The 19,391-nt window shown below is 54.8% G+C and overlaps 2 protein-coding genes across 10 annotated transcripts; one reads left to right on the top strand and one right to left on the bottom strand.

Moving 5' to 3' along the window:
- The first annotated feature begins 3,509 nt into the window (after positions 1–3,509).
- Slc25a39 (solute carrier family 25 member 39) lies at positions 3,510–7,355 on the top strand. Of its 3 annotated transcripts, none has more exons than XM_041635835.1 (11): positions 3,510–3,648; positions 4,388–4,487; positions 4,618–4,677; positions 4,790–4,834; positions 5,069–5,178; positions 5,541–5,608; positions 5,727–6,025; positions 6,287–6,396; positions 6,617–6,698; positions 6,775–6,855; positions 6,963–7,355. In XM_041635835.1, exons 2-11 carry the CDS (start codon positions 4,403–4,405, stop codon positions 7,076–7,078), a joined length of 1,056 nt encoding a protein of 351 aa, XP_041491769.1. In that variant the 5' UTR covers positions 3,510–3,648; positions 4,388–4,402; the 3' UTR covers positions 7,079–7,355. The 3 variants fall into 3 exon arrangements, with proteins under 3 accessions (XP_041491769.1, XP_041491767.1, XP_041491768.1); XM_041635833.1 differs by having other exon boundaries at positions 5,045–5,178; XM_041635834.1 differs by having other exon boundaries at positions 3,583–3,717; positions 5,045–5,178.
- Positions 7,356–8,224: 869 nt separating this feature from the next.
- Rundc3a (RUN domain containing 3A) lies at positions 8,225–17,743 on the bottom strand. 7 transcript variants are annotated; one of them, XM_041635978.1, is made up of 11 exons: positions 17,402–17,743; positions 13,219–13,334; positions 12,725–12,861; positions 12,493–12,578; positions 11,691–11,780; positions 11,511–11,591; positions 11,194–11,359; positions 10,930–11,087; positions 10,077–10,214; positions 9,878–9,984; positions 8,225–8,856 (listed from the first exon to the last, which is right to left on the bottom strand). In XM_041635978.1, the coding sequence occupies exons 1-11, from the start codon at positions 17,506–17,508 to the stop codon at positions 8,714–8,716; spliced, it is 1,329 nt and encodes a 442-aa protein (XP_041491912.1). In that variant the 5' UTR covers positions 17,509–17,743; the 3' UTR covers positions 8,225–8,713. The 7 variants fall into 7 exon arrangements, with proteins under 7 accessions (XP_041491912.1, XP_041491913.1, XP_041491911.1 ...); XM_041635979.1 differs by having other exon boundaries at positions 12,725–12,858; XM_041635977.1 differs by having other exon boundaries at positions 12,725–12,873; positions 17,402–17,742.
- Between the last annotated feature and the right edge of the window lie 1,648 nt (positions 17,744–19,391).

The raw sequence follows: 19,391 nt of genomic DNA, 5'->3' as shown, positions 1-19,391 counted from the left end.
TGATGCTGTGGAGCATTCCACTTCTGAACCGGTTCCCAGCCCAGGCATCTGACCTTTGAGATAGTTTTACATTAGGCTACAGATCTCTGGTCGCCTTTTATGTGCGAGGTTGGTCATTGGACGGCAGGCACTTAGCAATTCTCTGTCATAGTTTAGAGCTGTTGCAAACAAGGCTTCAGTGAGGAAAACCAACTGTCTATCGCTTTTTGTTTTTTTTTCCCTATGAAGTCGATTGGCTAGAAGGACTTCTTAGGAGTGTCCTGGCGGGTCAGGGTTTAAGTCGTGAGACTATGGACAGCTATTATACGTCCCTAAACAGCTTCACACAATAGACACAAATCCACTCTAGCAGCTGGAGCTCCGGAAGCCACAACGGAGGCTGGGTGTGGAAGGGCTTCAGGCCACACTCAGGGTCTCTCAAGTAAAGTGCTGGGATTCAGACACATCACTGCTACTCAAGCCACCAAGTAGGAGAGGAGAAAGCCAGGGAGGCTGCTGCCAACAGGGCTAAGCTAGATAGTCACATTTTTTGCTTATTTATTTAATAGTGCTGAGGACTGAACCCAGGGCCTTGCGAGTGCTAAGTCCATATGCTAACACTGAGTTGTAGTCTTAAATTCAACTTAAATTAAAAAAAAAAAACATTCTTTGGGGGTGGGCATGGTGGTGTACACCTTTAATTCAAGCATTCAGGAGGCAGAGGCAGGTGGATCTCTGAAAGTTCAAGACCAGCTTGGCCTACATAGTGGCTTTTAGGTTAGCCTGGTCTACATAATAAGTTCTATCCTCTCTCAAAATCAAAATAGATAAAATATTCTGGCAGTCATGGGACATGCCTTTAATCCCAGCACTCAGGAGGCAGAAGCAGGCAAATCTCTGTGAGTTCAAGGCCAGCCTGATCTTACAAAGCGTGTTCCAAGATAGCCAGGACCACACAGAGAAAGTCTGTCTTAAAAAACCAAACCATGAGGAATGGCGGGAAAAGACTGGGAGAGGAGGATGGTGGGGGGCGGTCTGTGGCTGGGATGTAAAATAAACAGGTGAATTTAAAAAAAAAAAAAAGAAGAAAAACAAACTAAAACTAAACCAATGAAATAAACAAACAGGTGGTCAAGTCTGCCATTCTCTGCGTCATAGGACATCACCACAACGCTGGCCCACTTTTCTCCAATTCTCTACGGCTCTTCCTCCCCTCCTCTCCCTTCCATTCCACTGGCCACGTGTTACATGTAGCCCTCCCTGGACCTGGAATTTGGATTTTTTCTTGGAGGATGGGGCAGAATGCAGTGGCTGGACAGAAGCTCTGGCACTTTGCCTCTGGAAGGTTCCACTAGACAAAGAGGTGACAAGGGGGTGCTGGTGGAGTCTGGACACAGGAGTCGGAGTACTGCCTCCACCCGTCAATGTCTCCATAGGCCTTGGGGATGCCGCGCATGTGCCAGGGCTCCTGGCTAGGCAGGACTTGACATGGTTTCTCAGTCCTCTCAGTGCACAGGGGTTGTTTGGTGGTCACGCGCTGCCGCCAGGGCCCCACTAGACACAGAGTAGCCACTGCCTCCTCAGGCGTCCAGGCTTGCGGTTCTAGCCAGCGTGTCTGACGAGGGCTTTGCTGTTTCTCAGCTGTGTAAAGGTTCTTGTCCCAGTATGTCAGTCTTATGGGAGCGACTCCGAGGTCTGCTCACCCACGCACGACCTCTCCAGGCTGCAGACGGCCTCGGACATTACAGGCCAGTAACTTGAGGTATGTGGGCGGTGCTGCTGGGGCAGAGTGACCTCCAGGACAGCTGGTTCTTTTGAATGACTTCAGGGGACTCTTTTTCCCTCTGTAAACTCGGCAGCATGGGGTAGGGAAAGTATTAACTAAGCTGGTCAACGGTTGCTCAGGCCTGTAATCCCCAGCATCTGCAAGGCAGGAGGTTCAGTTCAAGGTCATCCTAGCCTAAACACCGGGTTTGAGGTTAGCCTGAACTCCGTGAGACCCTGTTTCAAAACCAAGAGAAAACAAAACCAAACCTCCAAATCATAAATGAGAGAGAGAGAGAGAGAGAGAGAGAGAGAGAGATTATTATTATTTTCTCCTCTACAGTACAGGAAAATAATCTCTGCTCTGAAACTCGATAAATCATTAACTTTGAGGTAGAAAGAACCTTAGCGGGGAGAGGCTGGGTTCCCAACTAAACCGACTGTTTGTGAAATGACTTTTGTGTCACTTTGAAACCAGGGTTAGGGTGAAAAGAGACTGCGAAGGACAAGGAACGGTCTACTGTACCGCCCAGGGTACCCTCGACCCTTACCCTGTGACTCCTCCCGCCTCAGCCTCTCCACCAACCGATTACCGGGGCCTTTTGATCATTGGCTGCTTTCCTAACCACCCGCTTGCTCTCACTCCGCCCCCAAAGCTGGAGGTTCCGAGCTGCGGAGCAGCCGCAAGGGTTTTCTCAGGGAAAAGTTATGGTTGGCCCCTTGGAATCCACGTGCTAGCCGGGCTGGCTGGGCGGCTCCAGCGCCGTGCGCGACCAGTTGGGACCCGAGGGGCGGAGAAGGTAGTGACGTCGAAGCCGCGGCCCATTCTTCTTAAAGGTGCAGGCTCACATCGCGTGGTCGCGTTTGTTAGAACGAGCACCTCGTCGGTGTCAAAAGTCTTAAAGGCGAGGCGGGCGATGCGGGTGCTGAGCTGGTGCGGAAACAGCGCTGATGCCAGCCCACCCAGCACCTGGGAAGGCAGAAGCTCAAGTTTTAACTTTGAGTGTTTTATAGTCCGAAAAATGGAGGCGCCTATGTCAACAATAACATACTACAAAAAGTTTTGGTCGAGGCCATTCTGGCCCACACTGACCAGCCAAGGTTACATAAATCATCTCAAAAAAGGAAAAAAAAAGTTTTGACTTTTAAAGGCCGTTAAGAGTTTGAGACCAGTCGCGAAACAATGTTTTTCTTTCCTGTCCCACGCTCTTATGGGGTGGGGTGTCCCCGGAGCGCTCGAAGCGGTCCTGTAAAACTGCCCAGGCCCCACGCCTGGCCCAGGCGGTAGCTCAACTAACAGATTGCCCTGCCCCATATAAAGCATTCCGGGGTTGCAACCTCGTTTCATCATCCAGAAATGAAAAGGATGGTAATTCCTGCCATAAATTGTCCACTCCCGCTACGCGGCTCAGTGGACGAATGTTCGCCGTTGCTGCTCCACGCTCTGATGACCTTGAAGAACCGACCCTCGAGGCCCCTGCCTTAGAGAGGGCGCGGAGCAGCAGTACCCACGCGGTCTGCAAAGTGCAGGTCCGTACTCCCCCGGCAGCGCTCCTGCGGGGTGCGGGCGGGATAGAGTTAGCGCAGCCAGGTGCACGCACCCTGCAGTCAGGGACCTTGACCTGCGGGCTGCGGGGAGCGCTGGGCAGCGGGGACCCGCCCACGGGGCCGCGGCGCAAGGGCGGGACTCGGGTGGGAGGGGGCGGGTCCCGCTGCACTCCGTGCGCGCGGCCAGTCGGCCCGCGGGGCGGAGCTTAGGGCCGCTGGGGGCGGGGCCATCTCCGCCGCTCTCCTACGCGGTCGCTGTGCGGAGCGGGCACGCGCGGACCCTGCACCGGCCGCGGAGCCGCTATGGGCCCGCCAGGCCCCTGGCGCGGCGCGGCGCAAGCACCGGCTCAGAGCCAGGTGGGCGGACCGGAACTGGAGTGGGTTCTCCGAGGGTCCCCGGGAACCCCAGTCGAGGCTCGGGAAGCGGTGAGCCTCGGCAGGCGCCCCTTGCCTGGGCCTGGGCATGGAGTGTGGCCGAATCTCGGAGAGCGGGTTTGTTACCGGGTCTCTGCTTCCGTCTCGGTTGAGCCCGCGGTTTGTATTTAAGAGGGAGAGGAGACAGAGGGTGGCCTCCCTCCGGGCCTCCCGGCCTGGCCGGTCTAGCCTGGGCCGGCAGTGTGGGGGAGGGCCAGCAATCTCGAGAGGCAATATGGACCTTCGTCTCTATCACCAGATTTGTTTACACGTTTCTCTTGATGCCCAGCTCCACCTCTCCTCGTCCAGAGCGCTCATGTGGCCGCCCCGATAGATGTTGGGTGGAGAGGCAAGGCCCAAGTGTTTCGATCTTTTGGCCTCTGAAGTCCGGAGGTGCATATAGTAAGCATGTGGCTGAGAAAATGGCCAGGGCCAATGGCTGTAGTAGCTTCTTTCCAAACTAGTGACGTAACCTTGAAGGTCACCGCACGTCTTGAGCCTTAGTTTCCCCTTTGACAAAGTGAAGACGTTTACAGTTTTCCAAGGTTATAAAGGCAAGCTCTGGATGAGCCCCGAGTGCGTTGTGGTGAAGTCCCCGTGTGCCTTCCCTCGTGCTTGTCTCTCCCCAGGCCGTTCTTGTCAGGAGGTAAACGCCATTTGACCACGGTTTTTTTTTTTTCAGAATTGAACCTCCAAGATGGATGATCAGGATCCTGGGGGCATTAGCCCCCTTCAGCAAATGGTGGCCTCAGGAGCTGGGGCTGTGGTCACCTCCCTCTTCAGTAAGCCCTAGGGAGATGGGGCACGGGCAGCTGGGGGTTGATGTGGGGTAGTGGTTGGAAGCAGTTTGAGTCCTGATGAAGAGGGTGAGTGGGGTACCTGAGGAGCCTTCGGACCTTCTTCCTTCCCCAGTGACACCCCTGGATGTGGTGAAGGTCCGCCTTCAGTCTCAGAGGCCCTCAGTAGCCAGTGGTGAGTACCTGAACCTGGAGCCAGACAGAGGGTGGACAAAATAAGGATCTTCCTGAGATGGGATACCCGTGTGGGGGACATTCCTGATCACCGTGGATGACTTGTATTTCAGAATTGACACCTCCTTCCAGATTCTGGAGTCTCTCTTACACCAAATGTGAGTGCCCCAAGTCACAGGAGCCTGGAAGGGCCCAGGGAAGACGTGTCCCAGTGTCCCTTGGGTGCCCTTGGTCATAGACTAGTACCTAGTACTAGTACTTCCGGTTCACATTAGCCAGCCTTCGGTCCTATACAGGACTCTCCACCAGCTCTGCCACCCAGCTAGGTTCCAGGCCCTGCTGCCCTAATGCCCGCCCCCTTTCTCCAGCACCCTCTACTCTACAATCCCCAGGGAAGTGTCTCCTCTACTGCAACGGTGTCCTGGAGCCCCTGTACCTGTGCCCCAACGGCCCTCGCTGTGCCACCTGGTTTCAGGATCCGACCCGATTCACTGGCACCTTGGTAAAGAGCTACCGTGTACCTGAGGTGTGGCTGACCGGTTGGTGTAGGAAGGGCTTGCCTGGGATTCTCCCTGAAGGACTTCTGGTCCTGATGCTGAGAATCAAAACCATGACCTTAATATGCTAATGCGTGCTAGTCCAGCACTCTGGTACTAAGGTTTTAATGGGTGAGTAGGAGCCCCCCTAGAATCATATGGGGAGTTGCATCTGTGGCAGCCTGAGGGGCAAACTAGCTCTTATCAGTACTCAGGACTATGGGCAGAGGCTGAGGGCATTGGGCCAGGCCTGAGCCAATCCGTCACAAGTGTGTGATGGACCTTGCTCATGTCCATCTTTCCTCTGGGCCGGTGCTGGCTTGATCAGGATGCCTTTGTGAAGATCGTGAGGCATGAGGGCACTAGGACCCTGTGGAGCGGCCTCCCAGCCACCCTGTGAGTACCCCAGTGTGGGGTGTTTCCTTCCCTTGAATCCTCTTGGCAGGGTGAGGGAGGGAATGCTTGAAAGGACTGGGAGCCCTCAGGTGACTTTTCTGCCTCTTCATGCTCCCAGGGTGATGACTGTGCCAGCTACTGCCGTCTACTTCACTGCCTACGACCAACTCAAGGCTTTCCTATGTGGTCAGTCCTTGACCTCTGACCTCTACGCACCCATGGTTGCTGGTGCCCTCGCTCGCATGGGCACTGTGACAGTGATCAGCCCCTTGGAGCTTGTGCGGACCAAGCTACAGGCTCAGCACGTGTCATACCGGGAACTGGCTACCTGTGTTCAAGCTTCGGTGGCCCAGGGGGGCTGGCGCTCACTGTGGCTGGGCTGGGGTCCCACAGCCCTTCGAGATGTGCCCTTCTCAGGTAGGCACCTGGGTTCAGGGCATAGGGTAAAAGAGCCCTTGGATAATGTTCAAGGGCTCTCCAGCCAAGTTCCTCCGTTGTTACTAATGGCCATGAACTTGTCACTTCTCCGAGCCTTGGGGGTTCTTATTTGTGATAAGGACTTGGCAGGGAGGGGTTTTGCTGAGGTACAGGGCAGGCAAGCCTGCCCCTGGGGTGGGAGGTGAGAAGTCTGGAGCTCACCATGGCCCCCACCTGTAATGAGTGTGTCTACTTCCCAAGCTCTGTACTGGTTCAACTACGAGCTGGTGAAGAGCTGGCTGAACGGGCTAAGACCAAAGGACCAGACATCTGTGGGCGTCAGCTTTGTGGCTGGTGGCATCTCAGGAATGGTGAGCTGACTGGGTTGGGGGTGAGGCCACCAGGGGTGTTCTGCAGGACCCTGAGTGAGAGTTAGTAGGGATGCCCAGAAAGTCCCCACATAGCAATGCCTGCCAGGGAGCCTGCTCACTTTCCTCAGCCATCTTTGAGATGCCTTAGTCCCTCCGGGAGCTATGGAAGGGCTGGAACGGTGCCTGGGTGCCGAGCCGAGCCCTCTCGCCATCCCACCAGGTAGCTGCCACCCTCACTCTACCCTTCGATGTGGTGAAGACCCAGCGGCAGATCGCACTGGGAGCAGTGGAGGCCATGAGAGGTGAGCAGGGCTAGCCAAGGCGGAGGGCAGGCAGGGCCCAAACTGGGTACTACTGACCTGGGCCTTGAATCTGCAGTGAAGCCCCCAAGAGTTGATTCCACCTGGCTCCTGCTTCGAAGAATCCGAGCTGAATCGGGCACCAGGGGACTCTTTGCAGGTGGGTGCCTGTCTGTGCACGTGTTTGTGTTCTATGAACATCCATGTTCTTATGTGTGAATGGGAAGGGACCTGGACCCGTAACCAAGGTCTGACCTCCCATCACAGGTTTCCTCCCAAGGATCATCAAGGCTGCTCCCTCCTGTGCCATCATGATCAGCACGTACGAGTTTGGCAAAAGCTTCTTCCAGAGGCTCAACCAGGAACAGCCTCTGGGCCACTGAAAGGCGAGGAACAACCAGCTCTTGCATGGGTGGGGACAGGAGACTAAGCCAAGTGCCTTCTCCCCAACCCAGTCATCTAGTACCCCACATTTCCACTCCTGCTGTTCCCCTTCCCGTGGTCAGCATTTGTCCACCTCCAAGTTGAAGACCAAATCTGACAGCTGCCCCTTTCATTGTATCTTCTTGATGTTTGTTGTAGCTTGGCCCTGGGTAATCAGGCTCTCCGGGCCAGGCAGCCTTGTTTATTCCCTGTCTAAAGAAGATGACCTTCTGTGCACTGCTGTGGCTGCGGTGTCTTGGGGTATGTGTGTGCGTTTGGGGGTCCCCAGTCAGTTGCCCACGCTTGTTATTCCAGTACTTGGAAAGCTGAGGCAGGAGGTTGCCTCAAATACCAGTTCAACCAGGACTGCATAGCAAGATTCTGTCTCAAAAAAAAAAAACTCGGCAGTGGTGGTGCACACCTTTAATCCCAGCACTCGGGAGGCAGAGGCAGGTAGATCTCTGTGAGTTCGAGGCCAGCCTGGTCTACAAGAGCTAGTTCCAGGACAGGTTCCAAAACTACAGAGAAACCCTGTCTCGAAAAACCTGGCATGATGGTACACACCTTTAATCCCAGCACTAGAGAGTTGAAGGTAGGTGGATCCGAGTCTATATAGTGAGTCCTTGGCCGGGCAGAGACCCTGTCTTAAAAGCTTCCCACCTTACGGGGTATCCAGTCAGATAGAATGAGGCTAGAAGGTTGCTGAAGTGGTGGTGAGGCCTTTCTATGCTAGGTCACTGTGTTGGGGTGAAAGCAAGAGGCGATCTCCCTAAGTACATGCCAGGGTGGTATCACTGGGGCAGATTTGCCTACTTGCCAGCTCTGGCATAATGGATGGACTGCAACTTTGGGCCACAATGGAGTTGCACCTGTGGCAAGCAAGTGCCCCACTGAGGCACACCCTCAGAGGGCTCTGCAGGGCTTGGGAAGGTATGAGAGGAGGTCAGACCCAGAGTGCACTGCAGATCTACAGAAGCCCTGGGTTACGGCTCCACGTGCTCCTACACACTGGTCTGACACCATTGCCTTAAGAGACCTTGTTAAAAGAAGAACAAGAGAGACCCTGTTAATGGAGCTCTACCCCACTCCCCAGAGATGAAGCCACCTCAGTCCTCTGGTTTTTATTTGCTATTTTCGCCCCACATAGGTACCAAGGAAGGGTGACTTCAGAGGGTACACAGGGACAGACCAGAGGCAGGGCAGCAGGAATGCCAGGGCTGGGCCACCTGCTCCTGAGGCAGGTGTAGAAGATGAGCAAAGGGAGCCAGGAAGGCTTCAGGACCACCAGCCTCCCCAGGGGCCTGGCTACCTGTGCCCCGGGTGCTCCTCCCTCCTGGCCCCACCACTTCCCACTGCAGCTCCTGCCTCTTTGGCCTGAAGCAGAAGCGAGAAAGAGGTTTGGTTGTCTTTCCCTAGAGACCCTCAGCTAGGTGGGCAGCATTCTTGAAGGGTTGCCTGGGTTGGGGTCATGGTGGCAGTTGTCTGTGGTCCCTGGCAGGTGGGGCTGGCATTGCCCATGCTGCTTCTCAGCTCAGGCTGAGTGCCAGGCTGCCCTCGGGGCTGTCAGGTGGGGCTGGCATTGCCCGTGCTGCTCCTCAGCTCGGGCTGAGTGCCGGGCTGCCCTCTGGGCTGTCGCTCACCAGACATTCGTTGGATTTGAAGCTCGCCAGAGACTTGCAGCTGGGAATGGAGGCCAGGGAGCCGCAGAGGCCCAGCATGGAGGGCGTGGGGTCCTTCCCTGGGGAGAGAGGGTGGGTGAGGCTGGGCCAACCAGGCTGTGTGTATGTGGGACAGGAGACTTCATGGATGAGCAGTAAAAGGACAATCCTCGGGTCACCCCAGGAGACTTGTGGCCTCTTCTGCCACTTTTAATTAAACCCTGATCGAGCATGCCTTGCACGGGCGTGGGACACTGTGTTGTAATCATCAGTGATGTCTCTGTCTCCCCCTGAGGTTCAGCCTCTTTGTCCATTTATTAAGCACACAGTGAGCATTTGCTCTGTTTCACACTCTGGGAATACAGAGAATGGACAAGACATGATCCCTGCCCTCACGGAGCTCACAGTCTGATTGGGGAGACACACACACACACACAGTCACAAAAAGTGTGGTGGGTTACATGTCCAAAGCCTGCCATGTCTCAAAATCCAGTTATCTAATACAGTGTAGTTATATATCTATATATTTAAAAAAAAAAAAAGAAGAAGAAGAAAGAAAGTCCAGGCATGGGGAAAGCTAGGAAGGGAGAAACCAAGGTGGAGCCAGGGGTGAGGTCAACACAAAATGCATGCGTTGAAGTCCTGGGCCTTCACTCGGAGGGAGTCACTAATTTGGTTCTGAGCTTCCTGGCAGCCAAAGAGAAGGGGAAACAGGTCAGGTAAGCAGTTCACAGTGTGCCTGTGGTAAGAGAAGGCTAGGGTGAGGAGTCCCTGGAGTGTGCGCTATGAGGATGTCTTACTAAAATGTCCTTGAGGCCTCTGCATATACGGACACTAGAGAGTCCTTTTACCAATGTCCCTATTTTAGAGATGGGGATCTGGGTCAGTGAGGTGAGACTGACCAAGCTCACAGGTAGAGGGGGTGCAGCTTCAGTTTGCACTTGGTTCTCTCAGAAACCCCAAATCAGGCTCCTCATTGGTGCTGTGAGCACAGGAAGGGCTGAGAGAAGGGGTTCAGCCATGGCCTCACTGCGGACCCCCAGCAAGTTTCTGAAGTATACTGAGTGCTGTGGTGTGTGTGGGGATGGGGGTTGTGCTCACCGATGGGGCCCCAGGGTTCCTCATCCCGCTTGCCCTCTCCCATGCGCTGGGAGTCTGAGCTCAGGCTGGCCTCTGCAGACAGCGGCTCGGTGCTCATGAAGCTGTGTCTATAGCAGAACAGAAAAGCATGCGGGCCCATAGCTCCAAGCCCTGTTTCCTGGGAGTGGGGTTTGGGGGCGGCAATTGGGTTGGGGCTTACCTCCGATAGAGCTTTGAGTTGCTGGCACCCTCAGGCCTATTGAGTGTGCTCAGGGAGGGCCACTGGTTGACCAGAGGTGTAGTGAACTCCTTGGAACCCTGGGCCAGGGGGGCATGGTCACCGGGGATCAGACCTGTCCTGGGAGGGGGAGGGGGATCAGGCCTGGCTGGGAGGGGGAAGCAAGACTCAGCAAAGTTGGGGGCAGAGCTTAGGAAGGAATCCTGAGTAGCAAAGCTGAGGCTAAGTGCTGCTCAGGCATGGTGGCACACATCTGGAGTTCCAGCGCTAGGAGGTGGAGGCAGAAGGAGCACTAGTCTCAGGCCTGCTACTTAATGGGGCTGTTTCTAAGAGGCCAGGAAGGCAGTGTTGGAAGAGTATGAGCTAGCCTGGGGGCAGAAGGGGCTGGGATTAGTGTGTTTATGTAGGGAGTTGGAGTGAAGGAGGGTTTAGGAGTCAGTTGGGATGAGGAAAGTGGAGAGGGTGGGTACTCTTGAAGGAGTGGGATTTGTGTTAGCTAGCTGGGATTTGTTTAGGGAAGAATGGTCTAGGTTGTGGGATCCCTGGGCGCTGCAGACCAGAGGCCTAAACAGTGGGGGAGGTACAATAAGGCTGAAAGCCAGGTCCTCTGAGTAATGCGGTCCCTGCGCCAGAGCCTGGTGTCTCTAGCTGGAGGGTGATGGAGGCTGCGAGATCTTAATGTTGGGGTAATGTGTGGCCACCACAGGATCTTGGGGGAGAGGTGATGGGATGGGTGGGCTGATGCAAATTGAATGTTGGTGTCAGGAAAGTGATGCCATCCTTGGAGTCATTTTGGGGGTCACAGAGATCAGGGCAGGACAGGAGGTGGGCTCACAGCTGCTCCTGCAGCTCCAGGATCACGCCTTCCAGTTCCCGCTTCTCACGCTGATTCTGAGCTGCGGCTTCCTCCAGCTGCAGCTGCAGCCGCCGGTTCTCCGCCTCCAGGTCCTTCAGCTGCGACTCCCGCAGACGCACCAGCTCCTCCAGGTATCCCTGTGGGGAACCAGCTCAGCCCGGACTTCTAAAGGGGTCCCAGCTGGGGTTCCAGCCTGGACACTGCCCACACCACGCCCAGCTCCCGCCCCTCGCCCTACTCAACCTTCTGTGCATAGACAATTCGAAACTTCTGTTCCATCTTGTGCCACTTGCTGTACCAACTGTCCTCGTCGGTGACCAGAGGCAGGTAGGGGTGCTCAGGAGAGTTGTCCTCACTGGTGCTGCTCTCCGCGCTGTGCCGCTCCTCCTCATCCGTCAGGTAGTCGTAGCTTAGGAGCGGGAGCAGTGGGTGGGGCCAGCTCCACCCCGCCTCGCCCCACTAGTACCCCAACTCCGCCCCTTGGGTAGTGACACCAGGATGACGCTCGGCGACCTTCCGGTGCCCATCTCCTCACCCACAGCCATAACGGGGCTGCTCACCTCTGGGTGAACTTTAAGTAGGGCGTGTAATCGATGACCACCGGTGTCTTCCCGTCCAGAACTTCGCCCTTTAGACAGAAGCTGGGGCAGAAGAGCCACAGGGGTGGGGAGGAGGGAATGAGGGGCGTTGGACAGTTGTGGGGGAGAAAGTCCCCTTCGCTACCGCCATGCACACCTCACCTGAAGTCGATGGCGCTGAGCCCAATCAGCATCCCCGTAAGGACAGTGGCTTCTTCCCGCAGCATGATGGCTCCGGAGTCATAGAACCGTCTGCATGGAGAAGAAACCAGAGACTCCCAAGCGGCCCCGTGCCCAGGACTTCTCTGGAGGAAGAAGACTACTTCTGGCTCACCAGCGGTGGTCATTGTTTCCCCTCACTGGAGCTTGCACCTGACCCCACCCCCACACCTATTATATGAATGCGTCTTGACAAGAGGCACTCTTCTGTTCTCTGAGCTAAGCAGCCTCTGTCAAGCACTGGGTCACCCCAATACTTCAAATCAGGGAGCATGTCTTAGTCATTAGTGTTCGTCATACATACAGTAGATCCTCAACAACTCTGAAATATGCAGACTGGAGATAGATAGAACATAGTAAAAATAAAAATGAGGTTGGAGGACCCCCTCCCCCAACCTCAATAGTTTCCCACCCCACAATGGCACGTTCTGCCTTGTGATCTATGACCCTCCGGACCCGCCTTCTTGGCAAACCCCCAGGCCAGGCACTGAAGCTCCACACATTGAAATTCTGTTCTTGGAAGAATAGTGTGACTGCCTTTGTTTGCAGAGCTGGCAGGGCTGCATGTTGTAGGTCATGGCACAAAGCCAAGTAAAATGGTATGTGACTGAGGTTTCTGCAGTCCCTACCAAGACCTCTGGGAGAGGCCAAACTGGTGCATGCTGGAACTTGTAGTCCAGGTATTGAAGGTTGCTGTGGGGACCTAGGACTTAGGCAATGAATGTGCATGTTCAAGAGGTCTGACCTGGTGGTTCGGTTGTCCCGAAGAGCTGTGGTGATGTATTCTGACATACGCTTCTCCATCAGAGCCACCCGGATCCATGCCCGGCCCTAGAAAACATGGTTGGTTACCTTTAGTTATCCCAGAGGGAACAATGTATCCAACATCAGGTCTGGTCTCTTTTCCCAGTGCTGTAGGCAAGGGGTAAGAACAGGGCCCTATGTCTAAAGCAGGGGTCAGGCGTGCAGCCCCTCACCTTGGCTCGAGCTGTGCTGATGTTCTCCATGTTCTCGATACTGCTCACACAGTTGTTGGGCACCTTGCTGCAGGCCAGTCGGATGTAGTCCCAGAAGCCCCGTTGCCCATCTGAGCTGAACCAGCTCACTGGACCTGCTGGGGCACAAGCTGAGCCAGGGCAGGGAGGGGACTCAGGACCAGGGAGTTTGGAAAGGGTTCATGTCATAAAGCCCTCACATGTATAAGCATGAGCCGCCACGCATACATGTACAGCCTCCCCCACTGTAAGCAGCAGGCTTGCTGGCAGAGAGAGCTCCATGCCCAGTGATGGAGCTGTGGGCAGATGACCCTCTCCCCAGTCTCCTGGGACTGTGCTTTTGTTTCTATGTATAGCCCAGAATCAGGCCCCGGACCAGGGATGGGGTTTAGGAACCCAAAGAGGGTATCAATCAGAGCAGGGTGGTGGCTAGAGCCACAGGCTGCAGTTGGCAGGGGTGGGTGATGACGGCCTACCTTTAAACCGGTGACTGAGGATCTGCTCCAAAATGGCTGCAAAGTTAACAAACTCCTCAGATGAATCATCAATGGGTTCTGCTGTGTATTTCTCCAGCAAGGTTTTCACAGAGAACCTGGAGGGGGTGGTGGAGGGGAGCGGGAGGAGGGTCAGACAGGGCAGGGGTCAGAGAGGAGGGAATAGGCAGAGAAGGGGTCCCGAAGGGCATGGATTGATGTGGGGGCCGATGAACCCAGAGTGACCCCAGGAGATTCCCAGCCAGCTGGGATAAGACGGCGACAGGTGCAGGGAAGAGGACAGGAAGGACACTGATTGGCAAAGTGGGTGCAGAAGAGACAGCCAGAGAAAGGGAGCTTCAGGGACTAGGTATGAGGGAGGATGAAGCCATATGTAGAAAAACGAGACAGCAAGAGCTCAGGGAGCCTCCCCAGACCCTTTGTCCCCATCACCCTTCAGAGTGGCATTTTCTGTACGTGTGGATTGAGGGTCAGCCAGGAGTCAGAAGTCAGTTTACACCCGTACCCCCAGACAGTCTTCAGCATTGTTGGAACAAGCTCCCATCCCTCTGGGGCTGGGGGTCACCTGTGCCAGAGCACATGAGCTGTGCACGTGGGACACAGGCATGTATGCACGGCCAGGTGGATACTCAGCTCCGGGACATCCCTCCTCCCCCTTCTCAGCTAGCCCTCCCACACACCAGCTGCCCAGAGCTAGGCAGTGTAGAGCTAGGGGCGTGGGGGGAGAACGCAGGGTACGGGTCTGACATACATCAGGTGGGAGGGAGCTCTGGCAGTAGGTCCCTGGAAGGGATGTGGGGGCCCAGACCCTGGTTTCTCAGGGAGAAAGCCAAAGAAGGCAAGTGAGGCCAAGGGGTTGGAGTCAAGCCGCCCCACCACTTTCCCCAGCCTTGCTCAAGCCTCCTGCATCCTCCACCATCTTCCCTCTGTAGTCTCCTCTCGCCATCTCTGCGGTGAGTGGGACAAGGAGAGGATGTGCAGCTCCTAGCATCTCACTACCTGTTTCTGGAGACAGCAGGATAGGGGTCCAGGCATAAGGGAGGTACTTGACTCTGTCCTTTTATTCTACTCACGTTTACCACACCGATCAATGTGTCCAGAACTGTATGTTATAAGTATCAACCCACCTGCCCTTGTCACCGCCCTGGAGGTAGATCCTCTCATGACCACCTTCTGCATATTATAGGTACGGGGACTAAAGGCTCCAGGGATGGACTGATCAGAGTCATGTAACTTGGGAGGAGGCAAGTGTTTGCCCTATTCTCCATCTTTGACTCGTTCTACTCTGTCTTACTACTTCCTAGTGGCTATCATAATCACTGAGAATTGGCCAGTAAGCTAGTCCAGTGGACAAAGGCACACGCCACTAAGCCCAGCGACCCAAGTTCAACCCCAGGACCACTGTGGTGGAAGGAGAGCTCCTACCCCCATCCGTTGTCCTCTGACCTCCACACTCACATGGTGGCACATGCACATACAAAATAAGTAAACAAACACATAAATATCATCTTTTTTTTTTTTTTTTTTTTTTTTTTTTTTTTTTTGGTTTTTCAAGACAGGGTTTCTCTGTGGTTTTTTGGAACCTGTCCTGGAACTAGCTCTTGTAGACCAGGCTGGTCTCAAACTCACAGAGATCCGCCTGCCTCTGACTCCCGAGTGCTGGGATTAAAGACGTGCGCCACCACCGCCCGGCAAATGTCATCTTTTTAAAGAGTATTAGCCAGGAGTGGTGGCACATGCCTTTGGTCCCAGTACTCAGCAGGCAGAGACAGGAGCATTTCTGTGAGTTCCAGGGCAGCCAGAACTACACAGAGAGATGCTGCCTAAAAATAAATAATAAATAAATAAAAACAAACAAATAAAATCAAAGATACAAGCAAGTACTGAGGCTCCGAGAAGTCCCTGCCCTCTGTTGTCTGCTCTAGAAGTCTCACTGGAACACTGGCCACGAAGACCCTCAAGCACAACCCACAGGGCCTCTCTCCACCACCTTCCTTTGGGCTTCCCCAGGGGTAGAGGCCAGACAGGTGAGTGCTGGGCTGTGTTAGAGGGAAGCAGGCTGCTGGCTGCAAAGCCTTTTCCCTGGGTGCTAAAGGAAATACCAGCTTGCCTCCTTCAACATTGGTTCAGATCCCAGGCAAGGATGGCAGAAAGTGAGAGTTATGGATTTCTGGGCACAGGCCAGGTGAGGAGTCAAGACTGGCCCCGCCAGGAGGCCATTATCTGGGCCTTATTATGCGCACCATCAATTTGTGGTCATCTGGGTCAGACTTCAGTAGAGGCCTGGGGCTTGGTCAGCATGGCAGCCATCTGCCATCTGTCCTTGGGGGAGTGGAAAGCTGGTCAGGGCCTCTAGGAACCCCATGGTGTGGGCCTGGTTAGAAGGAGCATAGCAGCTGAGGGTTACCATGGAGACAGGGAGGCCAGGGCCCAGGGGAGCCTTACAACCTGCTATAGGGAGCTGCTGGAGGAGACCCACGTGACAGTGAGGAGGCAGCAGGGGTCCCTGGGGCTTTGGAGAATTTGTTATGTCCCTAACTCTTGTTCCCCACTCTGAGCTTCCCCCAAGTCACCCGAACCTCTGTCTCTCCATCTTAGGCCAAGTGGCTCCCTCCCACCCACCCCACCACCACCAAACACTCAGAGCCCAGCTATTCTGGCAGGCAAGAAAAATATGCACCTAGATGGCCAAGAGCCAGCAGGGACAAGAAGAGTGTCATTGAGATAATTGTTTCTGCGTGCCAGGAACTGGCACAACATGACCCATTCTGTGGTACAAGCTTTTACATCTAAGATGTAAAAATCTAAGATCTAAAATAAAGCACCAAAGGCTCAGAGTGGTTAGGAAACCTCCACAAGGTTGCACAGCTAAGGACTGAAGCAAAAACTTGATCCTAGGCCCATGTGGATCCAAGGGCAGAAATCTCCTGACACCACCCTGACAGGATTTGGGGAAGGAGGGCAGAGACAGTGTCTGTGCTCTGGGCTAGGTCACCGATATACTCCTTCCATCCACACAGCCCAGCCACCATCAATCACACAGGGCCGGTGCGTGCAGGACTTTCGAGACACTGGGAAGGGGAGGTTCTGAGACAGAGGCAACATGGCTGGGCCGGTGCCCTGGTACCCAAAGGAGCTCTGGGTGCTGGGAGACGGGGCATCGGGTGGGCAGAGAAGTTATGCTGAGGTTTATGTGCAGGCAGGTGGGATTGGCACGGAAGGACAGTCAACCTTGCACCCAGGAGCAATATAATCCAAGCATTTGGTGGCCATGGCGGGCGTGGAGGCTGCAGGTGGGCAAGGCAGCTGGCATGGAGATCCCAGAGGAAGAGGCAAGGACAGGTGGGGGCTTGGGAGAGAGCCTGCACAGCTGGCAGCTTTCTGGCCTCAGAGCAGGGCAAGGAGGGTGAGTCACTGCAGGACTGAAGTGGGAAGGGTTACTTCCTGGTGTCCAAGAAAGCTGAGAATTTCCCAGCCCTGCAACAGCCCCACCCTCCGAGATTTGGGGATCTGGGCTCCCAGTCTCCACTCGCAATCAGGGGCCCAGGCTTCTGCAGCGAGGCCCTGGATGCTTCCTACAGCAAGGTAGTGCCTCGACCTTCACTGATGGATTCAGGGGCTTTGCTGTGCGCCCAGTTGAACCTGCCACAGGCTGCAACTGCTCAGAAACACCATCCTTGCTTCAAGAAGGGTTGAGCTTAGAAAAGTCTCTTCGGAAAGCTCCACCCCAAGAGGCCAAGATGACAGGGGTGGCAATAGGGGACTTGGAGGACATCCACCCCCAACTCCATTGAGTCCCCTCTGCCCACCCTGCCCCCACTGCCAGGAAGAGAGCCAGCCATCCTCCCCCTCCTCCTCTCGCACACAATGTCACTTCCTGGTTCTCACAGGAAGCTGCAGTGCCAATTAAACTCTCCTCATCCCCCCCAAAATCACAGGCCGGGCATAGGCCTGGCTTAGTCAAGAGGAATAAGGGCCGGCATTCCAGTCCGCCTCCAGGCTCCGGGCCTGGGAAGGATAGCGAGCGCGTTCCTTCTAAGTCTGGCTGGCCTGCCGTTTTCAGCGGTTGTAGAGCATCCCCGTAGGCATGTTCAACCCTTAGATTTCTCAGCCCTCCCCAAACCCTCTCTCTAACCACCTCACCCGGACCGCCAGCGGCGCCCACCTGCACACGGTGATCAGGTTCCTGCGCTCCACGATCACGTTGCGGGAAGATGCTTTCTTGGAGGGCAGCCCCAGAGCCATGGTGGTCTGGACAAAGCTCGCTTCCATTCAGATGTGAGGCCACTGCTGCCGCCACCCGCTGCCCCCCACCCCACCCGGAGCCCCGGCCCCCTCGCAGGATCACGGCTGGGCCCTCTGCCCCCCGGGGCCCTTCGGCCTCTTCACTGCCATCCCTCGGCCTCGACTCCTAGTGCCCGGCCCCTTCGCTCCCTCCCCCGGCAGCGATTCCGAAGCAAAACAAGGCCAGGGAGGGAGCTCTCCGAGGTGCTGAGCCGGGGCTCGTCACCCCCTCCCCCAGTCGCCCGCTCACCCCTCCAGTCGGTGACGTCAGGGCCTCAGGGCCCCGCCCCCCAGCAGCCCGGGACCAATCCGCAAAGGACGCAGGATTTGCGGGGGAGGGGATGGACTGAGGTCCCAGAAGGAGCGGAGGGGGTCCCCCGGAGAGACAGTGATTGTGTAGGAAAGGACCCTATTCTCCAATCCCCACACTCAAGGCTGGGGATCCTCGCCTGGCGTCTCAGTTTTGACGTTTTTTTCCCCTTGTTTCTAACCTGCAGTCTGTGGTGTCTATTTCTGATCTCCCATCGTAGCCTGAAGAATGGAGACCCTCACCGCCTGCACCCTTTTCCGCCCTGCCCCCCACCCAGTCATCCCAGGCATCTCAGCCAGACCTGGGCCACTTTCAGAGACTTGTAGGAGGCCTTAAGGTGGTAACCCAGATACTAAAGCGGGGTGGGGGTGTTGTGTTCGTTTGCGGTAGCCAGCAAGCCAGTGTCTCCGTGGGTGGAGGATGGGAACCCAGGGAAACCATCTGAGTCCAGAATCTGGAACCACCCAGGACAGGGATTTGGGGTTACTGGCAGTTAGGTGGCCTGGTTCTCGGTAGCAGCCACCTCAACGACCAGTAGATTTAAGGGTTAACCCTTTGGCTGCCTACGTTGCTGCAGCCCTCAGGCGGGCCCAGTCAAAAATGGTTAGATTTTAAATTGGGCTGGACTGAAGGTCTCTGGCTTCTCTGCTACGGTTGTCTTCCATGCTGTTCTTCATAATCCTGATCGCCGGCTTCGTTCCGAATAAACCAGCTCCAGGATTTGAACAAGCTCGTGATCAATTGGTTTGCTCCAGTTAACGTGCAGCATAAGACTTCTCTATACATTATGGAAAGCAATGCTTTATCAGATCGGATTTGCGCCATTTTCTCCCATTCTGTAGGCTGTCTTTTAAAATTATCGATACTGTCATTTAATTCAAAAAACAAATTTCCATGAAGTTTTTTTTTTCATTTGTTGGCTGCGTCTTTGGTGTCAAATCCTAGAAAGCATTACCTTTGACTGTTTTTGTGTTTTGTTTTATTGTTTTGGGTTTTGTTTAGGTTTTGAGACAATGTCTCACTATATAGCTCTGACTGGCCTGGAAGTCCATTTGTAGACCAAATTTCTCCAACCGCCTCTGCCTCCTGAGTGCTGTAACCAAAGGTGTGCACCACCATGCCCTCCACTTTAAGTGAATTTTGGAAGTAGTGTCAGGTACTGTCTCTCCTCCTATTGACTGGTCTTGTCATACACACACGAAATGATTTGGCCATATATCCAAGAGTCTATAGCTGGGGTCTCTGTTTTGCCCATTGGTCTATGCCTGCCTTTATGTAGCAGCACATCTTGATAAGGAAGATGTCTGGTAAGGTGTTTTCCCTAATGGTGTGATTTAAACTCAGGGCCTCACACATCTAGGAGAGTACCACTGGCCACCTCCCAGCTCGGTATTGTTTGGACCTGCTTGTTCTTTATCCTATCCTGACTTACAATAACTGTTTCCTTCCTTTTTATTATACTTTTATCACCTATGTGTGCAACAATAAAACACTATAACATTCTCGGCGTTGAAACTTTATAGAGCTGAAGCAAGGTCTGAATGAAGATGGGACTACTTCC

The sequence above is a fragment of the Microtus oregoni genome, unplaced genomic scaffold, assembly GCF_018167655.1.
Source record: "Microtus oregoni isolate MIOR12 unplaced genomic scaffold, Mior012 000048F_ref0000485, whole genome shotgun sequence".
In the NCBI taxonomy this organism is placed as follows: Eukaryota; Metazoa; Chordata; class Mammalia; order Rodentia; family Cricetidae; genus Microtus; species Microtus oregoni.
Note: the sequence above shows the minus strand (reverse complement) of the source record. Positions and strands in the feature narration are given on the sequence as shown.

What these genes read in the sequence shown, in the direction of transcription:
- Slc25a39 (XM_041635833.1), top strand. Translation starts at nt 4,403, where the DNA reads ATGGATGATCAGGATCCTGGGGGCATTAGCCCCCTTCAGCAAATGGTG. An exon ending in GAGGCCCTCAGTAGCCAGTG is followed by an intron (nt 4,678 to 4,789) that starts GTGAGTACCTGA and finishes CTTGTATTTCAG; the next exon opens with AATTGACACCTCCTTCCAGA. An exon ending in AGCAGTGGAGGCCATGAGAG is followed by an intron (nt 6,699 to 6,774) that starts GTGAGCAGGGCT and finishes TTGAATCTGCAG; the next exon opens with TGAAGCCCCCAAGAGTTGAT.
- Rundc3a (XM_041635977.1), bottom strand. Translation starts at nt 17,508, where the DNA reads ATGGAAGCGAGCTTTGTCCAGACCACCATGGCTCTGGGGCTGCCCTCC. An exon ending in TCAGCACAGCTCGAGCCAAG is followed by an intron (nt 12,579 to 12,724) that starts GTGAGGGGCTGC and finishes CATGTTTTCTAG; the next exon opens with GGCCGGGCATGGATCCGGGT. An exon ending in GAATTGTCTATGCACAGAAG is followed by an intron (nt 11,088 to 11,193) that starts GTTGAGTAGGGC and finishes GGTTCCCCACAG; the next exon opens with GGATACCTGGAGGAGCTGGT.